Here is a 26,540-nt window from a genome sequence, read left to right on the forward strand (position 1 = left end):
AAATTTATAAAGGAATGTCTCCAAATTGTTGGAAGTGTATAGACAAATTAGGCACATAGTTTCATATATGGTGGACCTGTGGGAAAGCTAGACAATTTTGGAAATTAATATGGAAATGGAGAAAAGAAATACCTAACTGAAATATAGAGATCAGATTTGAACTAGAAACATTTATATTGGGAATGGTTGATAAAAATATCAAAAGGGATGATAAATATCTAATTATACTCACTGCTGCATGTTCTGTCTGGGTCACTCCAGAAGCCAAGACCAACCCAAAAAGAGAAGCCAGACACACTGGTAAAAGGCAAAGGCAGTTTTATAAAATCCAAGAAAAACACAGGTAACAGAAAATGTCCTTACAAACAGGAAAATGCTGTATCTTCAGATATATCCACGAAGGCAAAAGTCCATGCAGCAATACAGAATTCTTGCTGCCAAGCCAAGGTTGTAGATAGCAGACCTACACCTCCCACGGGTCTTCCAAAGCTGCTGGGCCACAAGCCAGGAACAGAGACGCCGAGAAACAAGACAGGATAACGCAACTCCAAACTGATAACACTCCACATGGCTTCAAGGGCTTGCCTGTCTTTTAAACCCTGCTAAGGAGGACCACACCCAAACCCAGCTGTTCCTAATTCAGTGCTGATAATACTTCTTTAATTGCTCCTTTCTTTGATCTGACTGTCTCTGTCGCACGGCTTGAACTTCATCACCTAATGACTCCAAACTACTGGCTGGGGAGAGGGCCCCCCCCCCTGGGGCTCTCATGCTGTTCTCCTCCATCACATTCCTGATTTTCCTCTCCCCGTCCGACTGTTCAGCCCCCTCCTCTTCGCTGTCATCCTCCTCCAGGCATGGAGCCAGCAGAGACACAGCCAGTCCCTGAGTAGCCTCAGGCTGAACCACAACACTGCAAAAATCTGTTACGCTCAAAATTGGAAAAAGGAATTTACAGCCACTAGCTTTCATATTATAAACAAGATAATGGAATTGGCTGAAATGAATAGGTTGCGCATTAAAGATAGAGAAAACACAGTCTTTTATAAATTTTGGGATAAATGGTATAATTGGCTACGCAAAAGGGAAAAAAACTGGAAATAAATAGTCCTCGTTTTATATAGTGAAGGGGAAATATGCTAAGACAAGAACCAAAACGTTTTTTCCTTAACCCAGACATGCTATAAATGTATATAATCGAAAATTGTTCTGGATTAGAATCTTAAGATCTAGTCAATGATTGTAACATTTGAATTTATTTTTAATAGCTTTATGACAGCTCTAGAACTGAAAAGTATAATCTGTATACTTTTTTATTCTCTTTAGTTCTCAAGAAACATAGAGATAACCTGTTAGGAGAGCATGAAAAACTTTAATATGGGAAACTGCTAATTGAGTACTAAACGGTTTATTTACAAAATATAATAAGAAAGGAAAGAGAGCAGGGTGTCTCTCTAGTGTTTGCTGTTCTTTTTTTTTCTGTTTTCTGTTTTGTTTTCTTATGTGTTGTTTTTTTCGTTTGATATTGGTTGACTGATGTTTACTTTCTGTACAATATATTCTCTAAAGTTTCGCTTCACAGAAAGTAGTAGAAGCTTGGAACCTACTTTAGAGATATTGAGTCAATCATCAGTAACTGTTTTTAAACCTAGTTGGGATAAACGAAATCAAAATGATTGAAAACAAAAACAGAAACAAAAATACAAAGGATAGATTTGATGTACCACTGTCTTTTTCTGCCATCAGTTTTGTTTCTATAAAAGGGAACTAGTTGCTAAGTGCCCAAATTATGATCATGTAATTAAGTAGGGGTGACAATCAACTTTGAGGATAGATCATGTTACTTTTTCCAAGGCTATACAACTTCAAATCATCAATGTTGTTAAGTGAAAGACTATCTGTATACAAAAACAACCCCTATTTATGAAAAATATTTCTGATGCATGGCATCAGAAAAACAGAATCTGAAATGCCTTAAAACGACAGTTGTGGGTTATCGGCAAAGTCACAGCCTTCTGCCTGTCCCATTTATTTGCTCCAGTATATAGGGATAGATGGCTGAATGGAGAATATTGTGTTTTCAAACAATAATTTGCACTGAGAGCATATGCACCAAAGACAAATTCCTTGCCTGTCCAATCACTTGGCCAATAAAGAATTCTATTGTGTTCTATTCAATTGCAGAGTTGCACTAATTGTGGAAACCTAGGGTACACATTAAAATAGGGCAAGCCATGGTATTCCCTACAACTCTATAAAAGCTAAAGTCAAACTTAGAAGAAGCAGGATAGGGGGATTATCAGTGAAGGGCTATCAAAATTTTTACTACCACACTATGGGCGTGGCTTATGCAGGATCCCCTGCATTTTCTTTCAACATCTTTCAGTGCAAATTGAGTGTTCTGGGATGGAGCTCCATTTTTGCCACCTCACTGCATTCCCCCCCCCCCAGTCCGAGCAGTACCCCTGGAGACTATTGATATATTTGAAATATGTTGGAGAAAACTCCTGAGAATATTGATCCCAAAAAAGCCCAAATGGATTATCAAACAAATAAATCCAGAATTCTCACTTCAGGCATACCTGAACATAAATTATCTTATTTTAGACACATTATGCAAAGACCTCTTTGCCTAGAAGCTGTAATGCTTCTAAAGATGGAAAGAGAAGAAAAGTAGATTGCTATAATTGCACCACTGGAAGATGTGAAAGATCAAGTAAGGGAGAGATGGAAAAAATATATTTATGTGGTCACTAAGAATTGATATCAATTTGATAGTAGATAATGATCCGTCAGAGGGCATATTCTGTACTCGTGTCTTGTATACGCTCATCATTTACAACATAAAATAACTGTCCCACTGTACCGTTTTTATTGATATTTTAAAAAATTCTTTTGAGCGTGAGTAAGATGAGCAGCTATTCACAACTTTAAATCAAAACAAATTAAATTCTATTTCTTATTCTGGCACATGTGCTATTCATCTTTTTTCATAGTCTGTTTATTCTTTCCGTGTTGATTTCATATTTCCTGGGTTCTATTCAATCCAGGAATTGGATACGTAACATACAAAGGAAGTAAAATATTTGAAGGAAGGTAATAATTTTTGGCTATATAACTGCAAATTCCCCGTAATTGTGTTCCGTGCCTCTTCCACTCTGGGCCTCTGTAAAAGAACAGAACCTCCGAGGCCGAGGAGCCCGGAGCAGGTCTCGACTATAGTTCTTAAGGGGCGTACCAGAGAATCCTCTTTCGCCCTTTCCTCAGCCGGATTCCAGATCTTTCTCGAACTCCTGGAGGCTACCCGAGGATGCACGGAAACTGCCGAAGCCCAGCTCGGAATTTCGCGGCGTCCTAGTCAGGTGGCAAATAGCCGCGCCTGCGCAGAGGAGAGAAAGTGCCGGTTGGCGGTTGTTGCTCCGCAGTGACAGAACGAGCGAGCGAGCGGGCGGCTCGCGGAGGTGCCGTCTCCCCGCCGCGACCACTGTCCCGCGAGGGCCCGCCGCGGTAACGCGGAGGGAGGGGTGAGGAAGAAAGCGGACACCACCCGCCGCAGTCATGTCTGTGGTGGGCATCGACCTGGGCTTTCAGAACTGCTACATCGCGGTGGCGCGGAGGGGCGGCATCGAGACCATCGCCAATGAGTACAGCGACCGCTGCACCCCGTGAGTCTCAGCCTTCCAACTGGGTTTTGGGCAACAGCCTCGGCTCCGGAGGGATTAACGGCAGCTCGTGCTCTTTCCGTTGGCTCCTTCCCCGGCAGCCTCCGCCTCATGAAGCCTTTTAAAGGAGCTTCTCTATCCCCCCCCCTCCCATCTGTGCTACTCTGCCTACCTGAAAATTTCCTACCTGGAAAGCTTGGGCAAGGGCCGGTTAGAATTACAAGCTTCTCCCTCTCTGCATTATGAGTTGTCGTCATAATTTACAAACCCATGGTAGGTGGGTTCACACGACATCCTAAATCGTGGCTCATTGTCATGTATACGTTTTGGGATTTCCAACTTCCAGAATCCCGTTCTTGAATCAAATCGTTTTGGAGGCTTAAGAAGAAATAAGATTTATCTCTTTCCAGAAAGATTTTTCTTCTTTTCGCTTTAGTAACTTTGGCTAGAACCGTGATCCTTTATTTGGATAGATTTGCAATTAATTCACCATGAGCTTCATAAGAGCAGCCAACTTTCCTATTTATTTAAACACAACCATTGTTGTGTTATTTTGATGTTCTGGACTCGTTTGTCATCTGATTTCCTTTAAAAAAAATAGTTGCACATCTAAAACATTGTAGCTCTGGTAAAAACTATGACTTGATACTTAAAAGAACTCCTATTGTGAAGATCATGACATGTACTGATCCCACGTTTTTAAAATTTTGTCCATTGCCATTTTCCATCAATCCATCACAGTAGCATTGAAACAGAAGTACGTTTAAGTTTTTGCAAATAATTCCATGATTTAGCATTTCTTTCTGAACCTCAAAATAATTGTAATGTGTCTCTTCAGTTATAGCTGAGGGCAATTCAGGTCACAGCAATATGCACCATTTTTGCATATTCAACCTTTGAAATAAGCATGCTACATGAGAGGATATATAGGGTAAAAGAAGTTGGCCAGTATTTCATCTTTACTGTTTTGTAGCATTCTTTCATTTTGCCTGACATGTTACTTCTTGTTCTATTGCCTCACTTAACTATCAGGCGTGGAGGGTGGTACCTGGAAAGAGAAGATGTGTAGATGATTGTACAATATTGCAGAAGTAGGTAGAAATCTTCCCTGTTTCTATGGGCTACAACCAGGAATTGTAAATAGGTACCATCTATTTGTAGATTTAGCAGAATCAAAAATACATATAATCAAACGTACACAATTTGTGTTCTTTGTTCTTTTGAAAAACAATATTTGTCATTGCAAACATTCCACCTATTATTTTCTTTAAATTTAGCAAAGACCGATAATGAATTGTAGATACAAAAACACGATTGTCTATGTGAGAGAGTGAACGAATATATCTATGTATCTATTGGTATATGTATCTATTGGAATGCATCTATTGGATCAGGCCAAAATTCACCTTCCCAAAATCAGAAACAGGACTTCAAAATAACTCATCTTTTGCTTAGCCTTACGCTTTACTATTTTGTTAACAGGTTATTTTGCCATATCTGGAGGTTGATAGCTATTTTATGCTCCTGGAATTTACAGTGTTGTATTAAAAAATAAGAATTTAACTTGTGGCTTTGAACTTTAGGATCCTGGATCATTTGGAAACATTTTAAAATTCAGTAATTCATGGTTATCCTTAAATTTAGTTCAGTTAAAACATTTGTTACAATGATCCAGATTGTTGGGAGCAATGTGCTGACTCTGTACACTGCTTAAAGAGGGCTGTAAAGTACAGGGGTACCTCTACTTACAAACGCCTCTACTTATGATCTTTTCTAGATAAGAAACGGGTGTTCAAGATTTTTTTTGCCTCTTCTCAAGAACCGTTTTCCACTTACAAACCTGAGCCTCCAAAACTGTAACCAGAAAAGGCAGGGAGAAGCCTCCGTGCGACCTCTCTAGTAATCTCTTGGGAGGAAACAGGGCTGGAAAAGGCAGGGAGAAGCCTCTTTGGGCCCTCTCTAGGAATCTCCTGGGAGGAAACAGGGCCTCCACCCTCCCTGTGGTTTCCCCAATCGCACACATTATTTGCTGTTACATTGATTCCTATGGGAAAAATTGTTTCTTCTTACAAACTTTTCTACTTAAGAACCTGGTCACGGAACAAATTAAGTTCACAAGTAGAGGTACCATTGTACTATGAAACAGTATGTAAGTCTAAGTTGGGGTGTCAAAACTGCATCATCACATTGTAATGTATCACACACACACCCTTTGCTAAACAGAGAATGGACGTCTGGGTTGCAGGCCACAAATTTGACAACCCTGATCTAGTGCTTTTGCTACTTATCAAAGACATTTCTGATTCTCATACAAATCTTTGAAAATTCTACTTTCAATATTGTCATTTTTTATTTTCTCAAGGTCAAAATATATTGGTGAGATTACATTTGTCTTTGAAAGGAGGCTGCTTATGATTCATAGTTGGGTTCTCTCTACCATCATCACTTTCCATTATTAAACATTGTATTTGTACCTGTTGTACCTGTTGTTTTTCAGAGCTTGTATATCTTTGGGATCCAAAGCCCGGACTATTGGAAATGCAGCAAAAAGCCAGGTAAACATAAGTTTATAATTATTTCAAAAGTTCTATCTTATTCAGCAGCAATTCTTAACTTTTTATAAGAAAATTTATTCACAAAACTCCTTTTAAATCAAAAGTTTTGATAGTATTACCACCAGGGAACACTAAGATAGATATTTATGTTTTGCATAAACTAAAATATTATTTACAGTACTAAAGAATTATAAATGCATAAGAATGAAATATTGTTTTAACTACAGTAATACATTAATAAAACTTGAAAAACTGTAAGATGAAAGGAATTTTAATATGAACATGCAAAATTAATATCTTAATATTATTTTGACAGATTATCACAAATATTAAGAATACATTACATGGATTTAAAAAGCTGCATGGAAGGGCATATAACGATCCCTTTATAAAGTCTGAGAAAGAGAAACTGCCATATGAGCTTCAGAAATTACCTAATGGAAGTGTAGGAGTGAAGGTGAGCATAGAACCTTCTCCTATGATGCCTGCTGTCAGAATATACAGAACAATACATTTTAAGATCTGGTCCTTCTAATGCAGCGCTCCCCAACCTTTCTGGCTTTGTGAACTGGCAAGGGGGAAGAGGGAGGGAATAGCTACATGCGGGTAGCAGGTGAATGCATGGGTGTAGCTCCATTTGTACGAACGGCAGGCTCATTCAGTCACCACTTGCACAAATGGAGCTGTGCAGATGCATGCACCCACCCATGCAAGTAAAGCTGCTCACACACTCACCTACCACTTGCTTCTGAATGGCCAAGGCCCAGTAGTGGGCCATGGCCTGAAGGTTGGGGACCCGTTTTAATATTTCTCTCTAAATAGGTTACTGGAAATAATGAGTGTAACATCTCTGTCGACATGAATGCCTGCTATGTATTCTAATTTGTTATTAATTTATCTGGGTGTTTTTTAAACTCTAGGTACGTTATTTGGATGAAGAGAGATTATTTGCTATTGAACAAGTTACTGGTATGCTATTAGTTAAGCTTAAGGAGACATCAGAGAGTGCACTTAAAAAGCCTGTAGCAGATTGTGTCATTTCCGTAAGTTTTTATAATGATACAGTATAGTTATACTGTAATGTAATAATGTTATATAACATTTGGATTGATTAGATTATAACATGTTCCTGGAAAGACAGCTATGTTTATTTGATTTGGTTTGTCTGCTGCTCATCTCATAACTCTGCACAACTTAAAGCATTAAAGTATAAGCTAATAAAGTTTTGTTTTCTAAATATTCTTTTCTGATTTCTCAGTTATTGATAATGAAATGTGTTAACAGTAAGCAGTTGCATACATAGTATGTGTAAGCAGTAAACAGTTGCATACATAGTAGACATTTGATAAGCTGAAGTCTACCCAAACTCAGACATATCGATTTAGGATTTTGGTTGCTTTGAGACAAAGTAAATAATTCACTTTGTTCTTTCCCTCTCATTGTTTTCTGGCCAGCACATCATGAAACTCACATACATTGTTGATATTTTTTTGCAAGAAACCCAATTACTAAATAATACATTGTTTAATTAGTTATAAGCTTACATGTGTTGTAGGTAGATAGGCATTATAGGCAGTCCTTAACTCAACATTTAATGACCGTTCAAAATTAAATGGTAATGAAAACACGGTCTTATGACCATTTTTCACATCTACAACCATTACATCATCACATGATCATATTTTGCAACTTTCTGATGCACAAAGTCAATAGGAAAGCCAAACTAACTTGACAATTCTAGTAATTCACTTAATTACTGTGGCAAGAAAGGTTGTAAAATGAGGCAAAATTCACTCCAGAAATGTCTCACTCAGACACTAGATATGTTTGGCTCAATTGTAGTCTTAAGTCAAGAACTACCCATATTCATGAAGCCATCATTATTGAAATGTAGACTGCTACTCAGTTCCCTTTCTCTTCCCAATCTTCTGGAATTTTCTGGAAAAGCAAAAGTTGAAAAGAGGAAATATGTACAACTAAAATATATGTCTTCTTGCAGCACTGAGATCAAATTTGACTTAGGGCCTCATATAGAGCCATAAAATTATGCCAAACTAATTCATTGGAAATGTGTAATCTATATATTTTAATTAGCTATTAATACTGAAACATTGGATTAATATATATAATATATATAATATAATATATTTAAATTGCATATTTCAGGATTATAATTTAAATATTTGTAATGGCATAAGCACCTGTAGAAATCATATAGAAAACTGAATGTACTGAAATTAATTTAATACAAAACATTTTTCCACAGATCCCAAGCTTTTTTACTGATGCGGAGAGAAGGTCTGTTGTAGCAGCAGTGCAAGTGGCAGGTTTAAATTGTTTGAGACTAATGAATGAAACTACAGCAGGTAAATTTATGATTTACTTGTTATATATAGAAGTTTTGCTTTTAAAAAAAAATCAAATAAGAGTCAAAGAATATAACCACAATCCAGCAAGATTATACAGTATACAACTTAAGTACTGGGTACAGTGTTCCCTCTAATATTTTTTGGGGGTGGGCGGAAAAGTATAGTGTCTGAGCGGCAGTCCCTTTGGGACTGGGCGGCACAGAAATATTAAATAAACAAACAAACAAACAAAAAACCCACCCTGTTTTGCCTCAAGAGAATTTCAAAATAAAATACTGTACTGTGTGTCTATAACAGTGAGCTCATAATAGGGCAACTCTATCAATATCAAAATGCCACTTAAATAGTTGAGCTAGTTTCAAACTAGATTTTGATTTTCTTTCTCTCTTCCTTACTCCCATTCTTTTTCTTTCTCTTTTCCTTCCTCTCTTTTTTCTATCTGTTTCTCTCTCTTCCTCTCTCTCTTTCCCTCTCGGCTTCTGGGCAGGTTTGAAAAACTCTGAGTTGATGATGATTTTTAAGTGAGCGATTGCTCACTGCTCAGCTTAGAGGGAACTATGACTGGGTACCTTACTCACAAGTAAACTATCCTTCAATATGAGTGATTTCTACTAAAGTATTGTAACTTCTTGGAGCAATATTAATGCAAATCTGTTCAGAAATCTACTACAGTGTTCAATATGACTAATATAACAGTTCTAGGATAGCGCTTGATAAACAAATTTGCATAATGCTTTTATTTCCAAGGTTGAAAACTGGCTTTATTTATTGTGTGTAAATAAATGAGACATTAATATTATACCACAAATCATTTGACTTAAATATGCACACGATTTTCTCATCATTTTTATAAATGAGTAAGATAAATACTTCAAATTATTCAATTTTTAACTATAAATAATTTCAATGAGTTGTAATTAATATCGTTAGAATATAAGTAAGAAATGAACGTTCTGGAGTAGCTTATAATTTGACTGTTAAAAGAAAAATAAATGGCATTTTGAATATTTAGGAGCAGCCTTCAAATGTGAATTTAGCAAATGTGGTTTGCCAAGCATAAGGATAAAGAATTGACAGGAAAAATAATTAAACAATTTCCCCTAAAAGAAATTGTTGTCAAAGTTTCAAAATACAGTGGTACCTCGGTACTCGACCACAATTCGTTCCAGAAGTGTGGCCGAGAACCGATTTGTTCGAGTACCGAATTTATTTATCCCATAGGAAATAATGGAAATGGATTTAATTGGTTCCCAGCCCGTTAACTCGCTGGGAACCAATTAAATCTATTTTCTTTATTTCCAATGGGATAAATAAATTCAGTACTCCAAGCTGCAGGAAGGGTGGGGGCTGCTACAATCCCAGCAGCTTCAGGGGGCTCCTTTCTTCATTGCTTCCTCTTATTACCTGTAAGCAACTGCAAAAACTTTCTCCTTCCCGCCGGCAGCTTCCCTTTGAGGAGCAACAGTGCCGTGAACGTCACGTAATGAAGGGAAGCTGCTGGAGCAGCGGCAACTGCTGAGATGGCTCCGGTGGGTTCCCTTCATCACGTGACGTTCCCGGCGCTGTTGCTACTCGAAGGGAAGCCGCCGGCGGGAAGAAGAAAGTTTTTGCAGCTGCTTACAGGTAATAAGAGGAAGCAATGAGGAAAGGAGCCCCCCGAAGCTGCTGGGATTGCAGCAGCCCCCACCCTTCCTGCAGCTTGGAGCTCTTAGAGAGCTCCTCAGCCCCCTGAAGCTGCTGGGATTGCAGCAGCCCCCGGCGGTAACATTTCGGATAATGAACAAAATTTTCTCTGGCTGTTCGGTATCCGAATTTTTGTTCAGATACTGAAGCAAATTTTTGCCGAAAATTTTGTTCGTTATCCGAAATGTACGAGAACCAAAGCGTTCGAGTACCGAGGTACCACTGTACTTTATTCCAAACAATACTGTTTCCCTAAAGCTAATTGATTTATTTTAGAAAAATATTTAGATACACAGTGGGAAATTACCAAGATATATGAAACTCTGTCCCATCTTGAAATATTTCAGTGTTCCCATTCCATTTTTTCCAAGCATATGAAATGTCAGTAAATCTGATTCGTTTGTTATGTTCCTAAAGTAGTTAGAATAAGGTAATAGTTTTGCACATAACTGGTTACAGTGCAACCAATAGTTTGAAGTCAATTGTTTCTGATGTTAGAAGAACTTACTAAAAACCCTACAAAAAACTATGCTTTCTTTATTTTACTTGCTTTTCATAATTCATAATTTCATAATAAAGTTATTTTTAAAGCTTTTCTATTTCATAGAATTTACTCTTTACATTCTTTCAGTTGCTTTGGCCTATGGAATTTATAAACAAGATCTACCAACCCTAGAGGAGAGACCAAGGAATGTGGTTTTTGTAGACATGGGACATTCTGCCTACCAGATTTCTGTTTGTGCTTTTAATAAAGGAAAATTGAAGGTAAACAGTTGAAGCAACATATAAATAAAAAAGAGAAACAGGATAAAAATAAATTTAATCAGAAAATAAATAATATGAGCAATAGCATATCAGAAGAAAAGGCTGTAATAATATTTTGCCTCCTAGCTGTACTTGGAATGTTTTCTGATATTGTTATTTATTATTGTTGTTATTATTGTTGCCAATCAATATTTGTGATACATATTGATGAGTTTTATTTTTAATGATGATGATGATGATAATAATAATAATAATAATAATAATAATAAATTGTATAATTATGTAATAATGTATCCAGTAGAACAAAAAAGGAAATTATAAAAAATCAAGAGGAACAAAAGATCGGCTACTCATTGAAAAAATGATACTAAAAATGCAAAACGAAGAAAAATCAATTTAAATATGGCGTGGTTTGATTACAAGAAGCAATTAATGGAAAAGTCAAAGTGTCAACACAAAAGGAATACATCAGCAGGGTCCGCAAAATATTAAAATCAAAGTTGGAATCTGAAACATAATGAGAGCTATTAATACATGTGTAGTTCCAGCTGGAATCATCAACCGGATTTGGCTACACTGGAAAACTTGGACTGGAATCGCGCAAAGTTTTGAATATGTATCACACTTTACATCCACAAAATGACATCAACAGGCTGTACCTGCCAAGAAAAATAAGAGGTAGAGGGCTATTACAAATACATCAAACTGTAGAAGAAAAACAAAGTTTGAATGATGTGGACAAAAGTAGAGAAAAATTGCTGCAGGCTGTGAAAATGGAGAACATTATAAAAACAACAGAAACGAAGGCAGAATATAAGGAAAAACAGCTGGATCACAGATTAAATAGATGGAAAACCAAAGCTTTGCATGGACAACACTTGAAAAACATTGAAGGAAAATGTGATGACAACCTTACATGGGCATGGCATAAAATGGGAACCATTAAGAAAGAAATTGAAGGTTTAATACTCACTGCTCAAGAACAAGCATTACAAACTAATGCCATGAAAGCAATATGTTAAAAATATGACATACCTGTATCAAAAACGTCATGGGAGCACAAAGTGAAAAAAGTTACTGAAAATGAGATACTGACGATCACTGTAGAACTTTTGAATACATACAGATCTTTTTGGAAAAAATTACAAAATATTGTGACCTGGCCATCGAAACTAGACAGTTATGAATGAAACATGTAACAGTGATGCCCATTGTCATCGGGGTACTTGGTAACCTGTCCAAGAATTTCACAAAACACATCAAGAAATTGCAGCTTCCTGCAATAATACCAGCGGAACTGCAAAAAACTGCACTACTTGAAACATCATATATTTTAAGAAGATACTTGGTTGATACCTATGACACTAGCAGCAACCCACATCAACCATTAGCGCCACAGTGGTATTTGTGACACTTTTTAAAATGTTCAGTTGACTGGGTTTCATGTTTAATGACTAAAAGAGATGATGATGATGATTATTATTATTATTACTATTAATAACAACGACAACAACAACATTAATAATAGGAATCTTTGGAGCAATACCCAAAGGGTTGCCTAGATACATGGAAATTAATCAAACGTGAATATTCTGATTTTGCAAAAACACCACCTTACTCAGAACTGCCTATATACTCAGACATTACCTTTATAGCTCTTAGGTCGTTGGTGAGGACTTGAACTATTAAGTTTTATCAGTTTCAGATTGTCAATTGAATTAAATATTACATAATAATAATAGTAATAATGAGGATAAGGATGTATTGCCAGCTGTTATAAAGTGGGTTATTCTTGCACCAACACTGCATTAGACTTCTATTTGCATTATCTAACCACATCTTTTTTTCTTGCTTTTATATTCCTTATTATTGTGTTTAATTTCATAGGTACTTGCTACTACATTTGATCCCTTTTTGGGTGGTAGAAACTTTGATGATGCTTTGGTAGATTATTTCTGTGAAGAGTTCAGAATGAAATATAAACTTAACGTTAAGGACAATGGTCGAGCATTGCTGCGGTTATACCAGGAATGTGAAAAACTGAAGAAGCTGATGAGTGCAAATACTTCTGATCTTCCAGTAAATATAGAATGCTTTATGAATGACGTTGATGTCTCTAGCAAAATGAACAGGTATCATATCCATTGCATAAAGTGGGAATTATGAGATAACCATTTATATGCTTAAAATATTTAATATTCTTTTCTCAAAATAGGGCTCAGTTTGAACAGCTGTGTGCATCTCTTCTGGATAGAGTAGAACCTCCTTTGAGAGCAATGATGGAACAAGCTAGTAAGTAAATGCTGCAACAGCTTATTTTGAATGCTTATATTTAACATAAAGGCTTCTGCTTGCTACTGTAGGTCATGTCTATCATATTGAATATTCTTTAATTATTTAATGTCTATGGAAATTGAAAAAAATATTTTGGTATTGGTGTTCTTACAAAATTAGGTATGTGTGATTCTATCAAGTACAGAAAAGTTGCTAAGAAGGTGAAGGAAGAAAAAAATTACCTAGATCAGGAGTGTCAAACAAGACCTGTGGCCTGGAAAATGTAAGGGGCCGGCCCGGGTTGCCTCGGTCCAGTCTATCCACGTGGCTTCAGCCCAGTCCACCCAGTGCAAAGAGGAAACACGCTAGCAGTTTGGGATGTGACCTCTGTTGGTTTGGAAAGAAAAGAAAATGTGGTGGAAGGAAAATTTGGTAGAAGACTGGGAAAGGAGACCTAGACTGTACATATACAGATTCAGATCTAACATTCAATAAGCAACCAAAATCATGAATCTCAAAAAAAAGAGTCTTAGAATTAAATAATAGGTCCTTGGGATTCATAGATTTTGTAAAGATCAGGATAGTACAGTCAAGCAGCCGGCACAAATATACAGTAAAAGATTAAAATAATTAAAACGGAGGGGATAAAACTATCTTATATTTTATACTTGTTAATAATCACTAGTTTGCTATAGTTCATTTGTTGAATGGGAGTTCTCACTATTTGGCCATCATTTTGAAATATTGTACCATGTGCCAGCAGAGCACAGTATTCTGAACTTAATTGTAAAAGTTCAGTATAGAACTGTGTATTCTGTGTATCCAGCATCCAGATGGCCCCAAAGCTCATTTAAGATTCTAATGGTTCTTATTTCCACTGATAATGGTTTAAGTGCAGACAATATTTTGAGGCCCCTTTCCTGGAACTGCTTTATTTCTATAGAATATGCCCATTTCTACAGAAGTTGGGGTTCTTATAAATTTCCTTACACCTTTATGCTATTGGATATTACGTTTTGGAAACATGAACATTTGGAACCGGAACATCATAAATCCTATAGCCCTAGGTTCTTAGGACAAAAGTTAATATGAGAGAAAGATTATTCAATATATCTGCTTACTTTACTTTTATAATTGTCCCTTTAGAGAGCCAAGAAAGGCATATAAATAATTTTGTGGAAGTCTTTTTGTCTTTGTTTTTTAATGAAACTGAACAGATCGAACAGCTTTTTGCCAGCTGCTAATCCTCACTGATAATTTAGTACTGTACACTATTACCATATTTCTTTTTGTTACCTATTACATTATGTATTCACTTCTCCTAGGCTCTGGAAACTAGCAGATTGTTTCCTATGTTATATGTGGCATTAATTTCTCAATGTTATTTTGGCATGCTTATTTAATACTTAGACTTAGAGCCCCATTAGCTATAAGAATAGTAAGTATATTTTTGAAACAGAAGTTCCACAAGTATTCAGTAGGTTTTAATGTTAACAGAAGAGACACGCCAATGTATGATAGAGAAACTGCTTCCATTCTTGCAGTCTCCCAACCAAATGAAGCCATTCCCTCTAAAACTGATTATATTTTTCATGCATAAAAGCTAATAATCTGTTTGTCTCCTAGAACTACAGCGTGAAGATATTTACAGTGTAGAAATAGTAGGTGGAGCAACTCGTATTCCAGCTGTGAAGGAACAGATTTGCAATTTTTTCTGTAAGGAGATAAGTACCACATTAAATGCAGATGAAGCTGTTGCAAGGGGTTGTGCATTACAGGTGTGTTAACTGTTTTTCTTTTCAGTATATAACTACCTAAATGTCTTGATCTTGCAAATTTATCAAAAGAAGCATGCTATAATTACATTAATCTTCACATTAAGTTGAAGTGACACAGCTATTTAACCAATTTAACAGATTAAATTATATATATATTTAATCATTTTTGACAAATCCTGAATCTGTTCTCTGAAACAGCTGAGCTCTGCTTCTGAACAATGTTACATCTCTTGTATGATTATTCTGGTCACAGAAAAACATTACTAGTCATCTCCAAGAACACAGATTTTGCTACAGTTTTTCTTAGGTTTTATAATTGTGAAGTTAAAATGTAGTTGACTAGTACCTCATAAATAAAAGGTGAACTAGAATGGAAACTGCAGTTTAATGTTTTCAAATGTAAAATAATGCACTTGGGGAAAAGGAATCCTCAATCTGAGTATTGCATTGGCAGTTCTGTGTTAGCAAAAACTTCAGAAGAGAAGGATTTAGGGGTAGTGATTTCTGAAAAGCAAGGAAAAGCAAGTAGGATGCTTGGCTGCATAGCTAGAGGTATAACAAGCAGGAAGAGGGAGATTGTGATCCCCTTATATAGAGCGCTGGTGAGACCACATTTGGAGTACTGTGTTCAGTTCTGGAGACCTCACCTACAAAAAGATATTGACAAAATTGAACGGGTCCAAAGACGGGCTACAAGAATGGTGGAAGGTCTTAAGCATAAAATGTATCAGGAAAGACTTAATGAACTCAATCTGTATAGTCTGGAGGACAGAAGAAAAGGAGGGACATGATCAAAAGATTTAACACTCATGCCCTCATCACCTCGAGGTTCGACTACTGTAATGCTCTCTACATGGGGCTACCTCTGAAAAGTGTTCGGAAACTTCAGATCGTGCAGAATGCAGCTGCGAGAGCAGTCATGGGCTTACCTAGGTATGCCCATGTTTCGCCATCACTCCGCAGTCTGCATTGGCTGCCGATCAGTTTCCGGTCACAATTCAAAGTGTTGGTTATGACCTTTAAAGCCCTTCATGGCATTGGACCAGAATATCTCCGAGACCGCCTCCTGCCACGCGAATCCCAGCGACTGATTAGGTCCCACAGAGTGGGCCTTCTCCGGGTCCCGTCAACTAAACAATGTCGGTTGGCGGGCCCCAGGGGAAGAGCCTTCTCTGTGGCGGCACCGGCCCTCTGGAACCAACTCCCCCCGGAGATTAGAACTGCCCCTACTCTTCCTGCCTTCCGTAAACTCCTTAAAACCCACCTTTGCCGTCAGGCATGGGGGAACTGAAACATCTCCCCCTGGGCATGTTTAATTTATATATGGTATGCTTGTGTGTATGTCTGTTAGTATATGGGGTCTTTCTTAAATCTTTAAATATTTTAAATTGTCAGATTATTTATGATTTGTTTCCACGTGTTGTGAGCCGCCCCGAGTCTTCGGAGAGGGGCGGCATACAAATCTAAGTAATAAAATAAATAAATAAATGTGTTAAAGGGTTAAATAAGGTTCAGGAGGGAAGTGTTTTTAATAGGAAAGTGAACACAAGAACAAGGGGACACAATCTGAAATTAGTTGGGGGGAATGATCAAAGGCAACATGAGAAAATATTATTTTACTGAAAGAGTAGTAGATCCTTGGAACAAACTTGCAGCAGACGTGGTTGGTAAATCCACAGTAACTGAATTTAAACATGCCTGGGATAAACATATATCCATTGTAAGATAAAATACAGGAAATAGTATAAGGGCAGACTAGATGGACCATGAGGTCTTTTTCTGCTGTCAATCTTCTATGTTTCTATGTTTGAGTGATGCTCCATTTCTTTTCTAGTGTGCAATTCTGTCCCCAGCATTTAAAGTTCGTGAATTTTCCATCACGGATGTTGTTCCTTACTCAATTACTCTGAGGTGGCAATCATCTTATGAGGAAGGAACAGGGTAAGAGTTTTGACATTTAAAAATATGAAAGAACTAAGTAGATAGTATATCTATAAACAAACTTAGGTTAGATTTGCCATTTGTTAACTATATACCTGTACAGGTATTATTTCGATGAATTATAAACATGTCCACTGATTTAAACATGAAAAACTATTACATAATGTCTTTATCTTGTAAAGAAATACATTTTTAATGTTTTTATTTTCCTTGGAGAGCATGTTCTTCTAAGTACTCATACTTATATATGAATTTAATTTATATATTTATTTTTGAATGTAAATTATGAATTATCTTCTTTTCTATAGTGAATGTGAAGTCTTCAACAAAAACCACGCTTCTCCATTTTCAAAAGTTATTACTTTCCACAAAAAAGAGCCTTTTGAACTGGAAGCATTTTATACACATCCTCATGATGTTCCTTACCCTGATACAAGAATAGGTAAATGTTTTTGTTACTTACTGAGCATGACAACAAAAACCTTTTTAAAGATTTACTTCAAATTATGAGAATTTATTATTAACTGTTTTCATTAGTAATGCCTTGTTTTCTGTGAACAACACTCTTAATTATTTTGCTTTAAGTTATTTATTTAATTATTTAATTTGACTTCTATGCCGCCCAATCCCATTAATATATTTTGTACTTTTTCTACATATGTTGTTTATTAGTAACTAGGGCTTGCTACCACCAAGTGGCATAATGATATCAAGTCACATGTTACAAACACATTGTTTCAGAATATCAATTCCGGTCCCAATTACTACCATTAACTGAGGACTGCCTGTATTTTCTTTTACTTAGCAGTTGTTGATTGTAGTAGGTGTACAAAATATTTTGGATTCAGAGTATCCTATTATCCTATGTTTATATTTTCCTAATCCCCCCTTTCTGGAGAGGATTATACTGAGATAATAGGACGCTGTTGCATAGAGCATCGGAGGAATCTGATTATTCTTACTGTTTTCAATTAGATTTTAGTGCTGGTTCCGGTACTGAGTTTGTAATATGTTCCTCAAGACTTTCTATCCACAAAACAGATATTGATTGCTATGGTTCACTTCTATTTCTTCTTAATGGAAACAAATGTCTGACTGGCATTTATTTATTCATTTATTAAATTTCTATGCCCCTCCCTTCTTCTCAAGGTGACTCTAGGCAGCTTACAGTTATTCAGCCATAGTTGTAGTAGCAGCTATTTGAAGAAGTTGTCCATCAAAGAAACATGCATACAGGTATCCTCAACTTACAACCATAATTGGGACCGGAATTTTGGTCACTAAGTAGTGTAATTGTTAAGCAAGTCATAGTGTGAGCAGAATTGGGTTTTTTTTTTTACTATTTTTATCGCTGTATTTAAACAAATCACTGCAGTCATGCAAATCATGTGGACATTAAGTGATTCTGGTTCCCCCAGTGGGCATTGTTTCCCAGAAGCTGACTGGGAAAGTTACGATTATGTGACTGCAAGATGCTGAACCATTGTAAATGGAGCCAGTTGCCAAGTGCCAAACTTGTAATCAGCTGACTGGAGATGAGGCCATAGTCTGAGGCATCATAACTTCAAACCATCATTAAAAACAAGAAGTGATGTATATGTTTATAAATATTTTTGTAATTGTTTGCTATAAGTAAATAAGTATACTAACCAGTGCCATATTGCTGTGTTGATTAGGCCATTTTGTTATTCAAAATGTTGGTCCCCAAAACGATGGTGACAATTCAAAAGTTAAAGTCAAAGTGCGAGTTAATATCCATGGAATCTTCAGCGTGGCTAATGCATCTGTAGTTGAGAAGCAAAATTTGGACAATGAGCCTAATGATATTCCAATGGACACAGAATTGTCTTGTAGGAATCAAAGCAAAGATGAACTGGTATGTAAAATTTTTTAATCTTTGCCAGCTTGTTTCAGTAATTTAACCTTTTCCAAATCTATTAATTTTTAAAATTGCCTCCCCCCCAAAAAAAACCCTTCAATTTTTTTGTTCTAAAAACCACCATGGACATAGGGGAATGGTGTATCTCAAGAACAGAGTCCTTTTGTGAGGGAGATAGGAACATGTTTTAAAATGTGATAAATAAAATTTAGTACCATTACTTTTATTTGCATTTTAGAATCATTTTTACTGGATCATGAAAAGCTACTGCTTTTTGACAAGAATAATAAAACTTTCCGTAAAATTTAGTATGAAATTAAAAACTTTTATTTTATAGGCTAAAATGCAGATTGATCAAGATGATGGTAATCAAAAGAGCCAAACAGAACAAAATCAAACAGATGAGGAAACTGATAATATAGGTACTGAAGGAAAGGTATGTATGAAATTGTGATAAAATCAGATTCTAATATTAGGCCTGTTTATCTTTTGATAGAGCTAGGAAATGTTATAAAATACTCTGAGAATAGTATGCCATGCTTTGACACCTTGGCATTCTCACTTATAGTCATGTGAAAAAGAAAGTACATTCTCTTTGACTTCTATGGTTTTTACATATTAGGACATGGTAAAAATCATTTAGTCGTTATCAGTTCTTAAGAGTAAATACAACCTAAGATGAACAACAATACACATCACACCATGTCACTTGGACATGTCACGGAGATGTCCTTCCTGGCCGGCTGAAACTTGGACTCCAGGAAGGACATCTTCGTGATGTCAAAGCTCCGCCCATGGAATTCCCTATTGGGATTCCCCACCTCCATTTGAGCCTCCCAACCGGCGGCTCTTTTGCCAAGCTGACAGTGGGGCTTCTTGGCTTCCTGCCGAACCCGAACTTTTGCCGAACTTCCGGGTTTGGCGTTCGGGAAAACACCGAGAAGCCCCCCGGCTGTTTCAAAAGGCAACAGCCGGGTGGCGGGCTTCTCGGCGGCCACTCAAACCCGAACTTTTGCCAAACTTCCGGGTTTGGCATTCGGGAGAACGCTGAGAAGCGCCCGGCTGTTTCAAAAGGTGACAGCCGGGCAGCAGCGGCCAGCCATTTTTGCGGGGGTTTTTTATTGCACGCATTAATTGATTTTACACTGTTTCCTATGGGAAACATTGTTTCATCTTATAAACCTTTCGCCTTACGAACCTCCTCCGGGAACCAATTAAGTTCGTAAGACGAGGTATTACTGTACTCTGTTTTCCCACAAATAAGACATCCCCTGATAAGCCCAATTGGGCTTTTTGAGTGTATGGCAATAAGACCAAGCACTTATTTCAGCTATAAAAAATATAAGACAGAGTCCTATTTTCGGGAAAACACTGTAGCAGCTTGATCAGCTAAACCAGCGGATTGTTCAGTGCAAGTGCCTTTGATCAGCTAATCAAGTGTGACTGCCTCTATAAAAGCCTAAGTTTTAGGAGTTTGCTGGTGTCCAGCATTGAGGTGTGTGTTAGCACAATGCCACAGAGGACAAACATCAACAGTAATTGTTGCTGCCTATCAATCTTGGAAGGGTTATAAGGCCATTTCCAAACAATTCAAAGCCAATCATTCTACTATGAAGATTATTCACAAGTGGAAAACACTCAAAATAGTTGCCAATCTTCCCAGGAATATACATACCTGCAAATTCACCCCAAGGTCAAATCATGCAATGCTCAGAAATTTTTTTTAAAAAGTCCAAGAGTTACATCTCAGACCCTACAGCAGGTGTCCCCAACCTCTGGGCCACGGTCCACTGGTGGGCTATGAGCAGTTTGCAACCGGGCTGTGGAAATGCCGGGTGAGTGCAGTGCATTCCCATATGCATAAGCAGAGGCAGGCGTGTGCACATGTGCTCCACTGCATGTGTAGCAGGCATGCACGCGTGCCACTTGCACAAATGGTGCTGCTTGTGTGCATTTGCCAGCTGCTTGCACGGAATGATCCGGAAATGTTGGGAACTTTGCTGTATGGGACTCCGTTTGCATGTTAAAGTTCATGATAGTACAATTAATAAAAGACTAAACAAATGTTTTGCTTGTAAGGGTTGTTAGGAGAAAACCTTTTCTCTCTAAAAAGAACGTGGCAACATTTCTTAGGTTTGCAAAGTTTTATCTGAACAAATTACAAGACTTCTGAAACACTGTCCTTTGGACAGATGAGATTAAAGTGGAGATATGTGGCCATAATGGACAATGCCGCATTTGGCAAAAACCAAACACATCATATTAGCACAAACATCTCATATCAATCACAATGGTGGAGAGATGATTTGGGCTTGTTTATAACCATTAAACCTGTGCACCTTGTAGTCATCGAGTGAACGATGTATGCCAAAGTATCCTAGAGTCAAATGTGAGGCCATCTGTCTACCAGTTGGGTCATGCAACAGAACAATGACCCCAATCACAACAGCAAATCTACAACTGAATGACTGAAAAATCAAGTTATTGAATACAGTAGAACCCCGACTTACGAGACTAATTGGTTCCGGAAGGAGGCTCGTAAGTCGGAACGCTCGTATGACGAAACATTGTTTCCCATAGGAAACAATGTAAAGTCAATTAATCCGTGCAACAACAAAAAAAACCGCTGCCGCTGAACGCGGAAGTTAGCGTTCAGAGACAGCTGCGAAGCGGCGTGCGTGTTTTAAAACGTGGTAGCCGGCCCGGGGGGCTCGGGGGCTTCCCCCCAAGCCCCCCAGGCCGGCTGTGACGTTTTAAAACACGCGCGCCGCTTTGCAGCTGTCTCCTGAAGCCGGAACGCTAACTTCCGCGTTTGGCTTCAGGAGACAGCTGCAAAGCGGCGCGCGTGTTTTAAAACGTGGCAGCCGGCCTGGGGGGCTTGCCAGCACCCCCCCGAGCCCCCCAGGCCGGCTGCAACCTTTTAAAACACGCGGGATACGAGCGCCAAGGAGCTGTCTCCTGAAGCCGAACGCGGAAGTTAGCTTTCGGCTTCAGGAGACAGCTCCTTGGCGCTCGTATCCCGAATGTGAGCTCGGGAGGCGAACAAAAATGTCGCTCCCCTCCCAGCTCTTATCTCGAGTAGCTCGTAGGTAGAGCTGCTCGTATGTCGAGGTTCCACTGTAGTTCAGTCAAAATCCAGATCTCATGAGAAATGCTGGGGCTTGAGCTCAAGAGAGCTGTGCATATACAAATATCCACAAAGCTTGTGAAGCAATGTGGTAAAAAAAAAAGTGGGCCAAAATTTCTCCACAACAATGTGAGAAATTGACATCACACAGAAAAGAGTTATTTTATTGCTGCTAAAGGGGGTTCTATAAGCTTTTGTATCATAAAGTATATTTAGTTTTTCACACATGGCCTCTCCATTTGGCTTTCTTTTTGTAATGGTATAATATGTCATGTATTATTCATCTAAGGTTGTATTTACTACTTTTGAAAACTGCTGAGGACCAGATGATTTTTACTATGTCTTGATGTGTAAAACCATAAAACTCAGAGAGGGTATACAGTGATACCTTGTCTTACAAACTTAATTGGTTCTGGGATGAGGTTCTTAAGGTGAAAAGTTTGTAAGACGAAACAATGTTTCCCATAGGAATCAATGGAAAAGCGATTATTGCGTGCAAGCCCTTTTGCCAGCCGAAGCGCCTGTTTTTGCACTGCTGGGATTCCCCTGAGGCTCCCCTCCATGGGAAATCCCACCTCCGGACTTCTGTGTTTTTGTGATGCTGCAGGGGAATCCCAGCATCACAAAAACGAGTGCTTTGCTGGCAATGGAAGTCTGGAGGTGGGGTTTCCCAGCGAAGGGAGCATCAGTGAAATCGCAGCATCGCAAAAACACCGAAGTCCTCGAAACCCCACCTCCGGACCTCTGTGTTTTTGGGATGCTGCGATTTCACTGAGGCTCCCCTCGCTGGGAAACCCCACCTCCGGACTTCCGTTGCCAGCGAAGCGCCCGTTTTTGCGCTGCTGGGATTCCCCTGCAGCATCGCAAAAACACGGAAGTCCGGAGGCGGGGCATCCCAGTGGCAGCGGTGGGTTTGTAAGGTGAAAATAGTTTGTAAGAATAGGCAAAAAAATCTTAAACCCCGGGTTTGTATCTCGAAAAGTTTGTATGATGAGGCGTTTGTAAGACGAGGTATCACTGTACTGTCCTTTTCCCATGACTGTATATTTAAAAGGTTCATGTTTATGCAGGGGCAGGGTGGATGTTTGTCATGTATAACCCTTGAAGAAGCTGGTGTCTGCACTGGTTTTTGACTGATAGTCTAAAATACTTTCAAGCAATGTTGAAAAATAGAATCTATTTTTCAAATTTTGTGATTTAAAATTCATAAGAAGTTAAAACGCAGTAATTGCTAGATAGTGGCTATTAAAAATGGCAGCATATTAGGATATTGCTTTATCTGTTAAATTATACATGAAAAAAATTATACATCAGATTTCTATGCTTATGTGTAATGGGAACAAATATTATGATGACAATTTAATTTCTTATTCTGCAGACTGCTTCTGGAGATAAAATTGATGTAAATCAGTCAAGCAAAACAAAGATCAAGAGCATTGATCTACCTATCCATGTTAACTTATATAGAGAAGTTGAACAGGACCTTATTAATTGCTATATTGAAAATGAGGTAAGCAAATACAGAAATCTTGAACTATAGACGTAAAATAATTACAATTGTATCAGTGCAGAAAAGAAAAATTAGCTCTAGTTGTAAATCCAGTAATTTGGGGTGGAAGAATATAGATGTATTTCAAGAAAAAAAGATTAACCATGATTTATATTTATGATTAAGTTATGTGAATTATTTTATTTGCTGCAGGGGAAGATGATAATGCAAGACATTCTGGAGAAGGAAAAAAATGATGCTAAAAATGCTGTTGAAGAATATGTGTATGATTTGAGAGATAAGCTTTGTGGCGTCTATGAAAAGTTCATAACTGAAGATGTAAGAATATTCATGAAACTATAACATGAAGAAACCCTTTACAATAACATTAGTATTAAAATGGTTGCATCTGTAATAAAGCATTGCAGTGAATTGGTTCTAGTTATATTTCTAAATATGTTGTCAATAACCCTTTAAAATCAGTGGGATAAATCAATTAAGATAAATTTGAGCTTCCATGGATTATTACTACTGTATTTTTCGGAATAGAAGGTGCATTTCTCCCTCCCCAAAGAGGGTGAAAATTTGGGTGCATCTCACCAAATATAGCCCCGCCCACCTCATCCTTTAGCCTGTGCCTCCCAGCAATTTGCTTTCTTGCAGCAAACAGCCGGTTTACCTTTCAGCACAGCTGAACAAGCAGCTGATTGTCAGTTGGATCAGCCTCCTGACCATCAGCTGATTCAGGCTGTAGTGATTGCCATTGCCTACTGCCATGCTGTAGTGATTGCCATTGCCTCCACACGCTTCATTTTTTTGCTTTCACGTTCCATTTTTGGCCTCTGCGCACCCTGTTTTCCACCCTTTCCAATCCCCATCACCTGGAACATGTGGGAAATAGGATACCTGAAGGAGGAAATAGGGCATGGCAATGCCTGCAGCCTGAAACAGCTGATCATCAGGAGGGCAATCCAACTGACAATCAGCTGCTTGTGATAATCAGGCTGTGCTCAAACAGAAACAGGCTGTTTGCTCTTAGGAGGCAAATTGCTGGGAGGCAGAGGCAGGGTTTTTTTTTTCTTGTTTTCCTCCCCAAAAGCTAGTTTTGTCTTATACAGTGGTACCTCGTCTTACAAACTTAACTCGTTCCGTGACGAGGTAAGTAGAAATGTTCGTAAGATGAAACAATGTTTCCCATAGGAATCAATGGAAAAGCGAATAATGCGTGCAATCCCAAAACTCACCCCTTTTGCCTTGCGCCACTGGGAATCCCCGCCTCTGGACTTCCATTGCCAGCTGAAGTGCCCGTTCTTGGGCTGCTAGGATTCCCGAGGCTCCCTTCGCTGGGAAACCCCGCCTTCGGACTTCCTTCTTGGTCCTTTTCTACAAGAAAAGTTTAAATGGAATTATGGTCTACCTGTGTTGATAAATTAACCATTAAATTTAGATTTAATTTATATTAGATTTGCCTAACTATTAACATTTACTACAAGCATTGATGCAGAATGTAGGAGGGAACTAAAGCTAGTCTATGGCATTCCTTAAATAATTAAAACCAAGAAAGCTCTATTTATACTATATACTTCTACCAAATGTATTATTTGGTTCAAATTTAACTTTAAAGTATTAAACAGCACGAAGCCCTATCTTTGACATTGCAGTTACAGTTAATTATCCTTTATGAATACTGTAGAAATAAGAGTTTACAAAAATGCTTTGGTTATAATTCTATTACTGTAACTCAGTGTAAGTAGCGAAATATTATTATAGAACTATTTTTTCACTAGTTTAAAATGATAAAATCAATGGCTTATATGTTGTACTACTTTGCTTCTAGGATTCAAGAAAAATAACATTAATGTTAGAAGATGTAGAAAACTGGCTTTATGAAGATGGAGAGGACCAACCAAAACATGTATACGTGGAAAAACTTCAGGAAATGAAAGTAAGCTTTTCATTCTCCCAAAAGTGCTTTTTCAAGAGCCAACTGGACTTTATCTTTGAAGAGGTTTCGCTTCTCATCCAAGAAACTTCTTCATCTCTGACTGGATGGTGGGAAATAAAAGGATTTATACTCCTTGCAGACAGCTAGTCATTTGCATTCTTTTAGCAAGTCGTTGAGGCTGCCTGGAGGTTTATCTCTGTCACCAGGGTATTCTGAGTAGTGCAAATTGATGTGGAGCCTTCTTGGAACTATTGAAAAGACTGTTGTAGACTGGAGAGAGATTATGTATCTCTTCCCCTCTGTTGAGAGGGCTGTTCAATTTTGACATAGATGACCTCTTCGACCTCTCTTTCAAACCAGTGGTCTTCTCTGTGCAAAATGTGTCTTCTAAATGCAGATGGACTGCTAAGTCTAGTCCTGATTGGTTTATTCCCCTGCGTTGTGCCATATGTTTATGAAATGGTTGCTTTTTTTCCCCAATGTACAGATCTGCATATGGTTCTCTGCATTGTATTGCATATACCATGTTGTTCAGTTTATGTCTGAGTGTTTTATCCTTGGATTGGACAAGCTTTTGTCTTAGCGTATTGTTGGGTTTGAAGTGTGTGCATCTGAGGTGGGCTGCTAAGGTGGAACAGTGATGTATACACGCCCCGCCTTTTCTGGCCCTGTTTCCTCCCAGGAGATTCCTAGAGAGGCCCCACTGAGGGTTCCCCCTGCCTTTTCTGGTTAGTTTTAGAGGCTTGAGTTTGTAAGTGGAAAATGGTTTGTGAGAAGAGGCAAAAAAATCTTGAACACCTGGTTCTTATGTAGAAAAGTTTGTAGGTAGAGGCGTTCTTAGGTAGACATACCACTGTATTTCTGAAATGTATGGAACGACATTGCTTCATTTATTGATCTCTTCTATGTCTATTACAGAGGAACTCCTGTTGAGTCTTTTTTTAAAGCCCACTTGGGATAGCCACACATTCTGAGGGCTTCCTTGCTGTGTTTTAGCCCCCATTCCTCCCTCCCATCTTTGCTGGTAGGCAGGTCTTCAGCTCGGTGGTATAGGGTTCTGCTAACTCCCATTT

The 26,540-nt window shown here is 38.1% G+C and overlaps 1 protein-coding gene and 1 long non-coding RNA gene across 2 annotated transcripts in view; one reads left to right on the forward strand and one right to left on the reverse strand.

The window, feature by feature from the left end:
* The first annotated feature begins 3,385 nt into the window (after positions 1-3,385).
* Positions 3,386-26,540, forward strand: part of HSPA4L (heat shock protein family A (Hsp70) member 4 like) — a 28,156-nt gene continuing 5,001 nt past the window's right edge. The window contains exons 1-16 of the mRNA XM_070757697.1: positions 3,386-3,665; positions 6,160-6,217; positions 6,534-6,674; positions 7,138-7,260; positions 8,484-8,583; positions 10,901-11,034; positions 12,922-13,166; positions 13,250-13,326; positions 14,935-15,086; positions 16,921-17,027; positions 17,336-17,469; positions 18,704-18,903; positions 19,244-19,342; positions 23,412-23,543; positions 23,736-23,861; positions 25,360-25,467. Coding sequence (XP_070613798.1) covers positions 3,559-3,665; positions 6,160-6,217; positions 6,534-6,674; positions 7,138-7,260; positions 8,484-8,583; positions 10,901-11,034; positions 12,922-13,166; positions 13,250-13,326; positions 14,935-15,086; positions 16,921-17,027; positions 17,336-17,469; positions 18,704-18,903; positions 19,244-19,342; positions 23,412-23,543; positions 23,736-23,861; positions 25,360-25,467 — 2,043 coding nt within the window. The 5' untranslated portion in view covers positions 3,386-3,558. The remainder of the gene's footprint in view (positions 3,666-6,159; positions 6,218-6,533; positions 6,675-7,137; positions 7,261-8,483; positions 8,584-10,900; positions 11,035-12,921; positions 13,167-13,249; positions 13,327-14,934; positions 15,087-16,920; positions 17,028-17,335; positions 17,470-18,703; positions 18,904-19,243; positions 19,343-23,411; positions 23,544-23,735; positions 23,862-25,359; positions 25,468-26,540) is intronic.
* Positions 6,473-26,540, reverse strand: part of LOC139170455 (uncharacterized) — a 31,465-nt gene continuing 11,397 nt past the window's right edge. The window contains exons 3-7 of the long non-coding RNA XR_011559629.1: positions 24,767-24,905; positions 18,678-18,811; positions 13,551-13,695; positions 10,577-10,680; positions 6,473-8,155 (exon numbers count right to left, since the gene is read on the reverse strand). This is a non-coding gene — a long non-coding RNA (uncharacterized lncRNA). The remainder of the gene's footprint in view (positions 8,156-10,576; positions 10,681-13,550; positions 13,696-18,677; positions 18,812-24,766; positions 24,906-26,540) is intronic.

Source organism: Erythrolamprus reginae, chromosome 7 (assembly GCF_031021105.1).
Source record: "Erythrolamprus reginae isolate rEryReg1 chromosome 7, rEryReg1.hap1, whole genome shotgun sequence".
In the NCBI taxonomy this organism is placed as follows: Eukaryota; Metazoa; Chordata; class Lepidosauria; order Squamata; family Dipsadidae; genus Erythrolamprus; species Erythrolamprus reginae.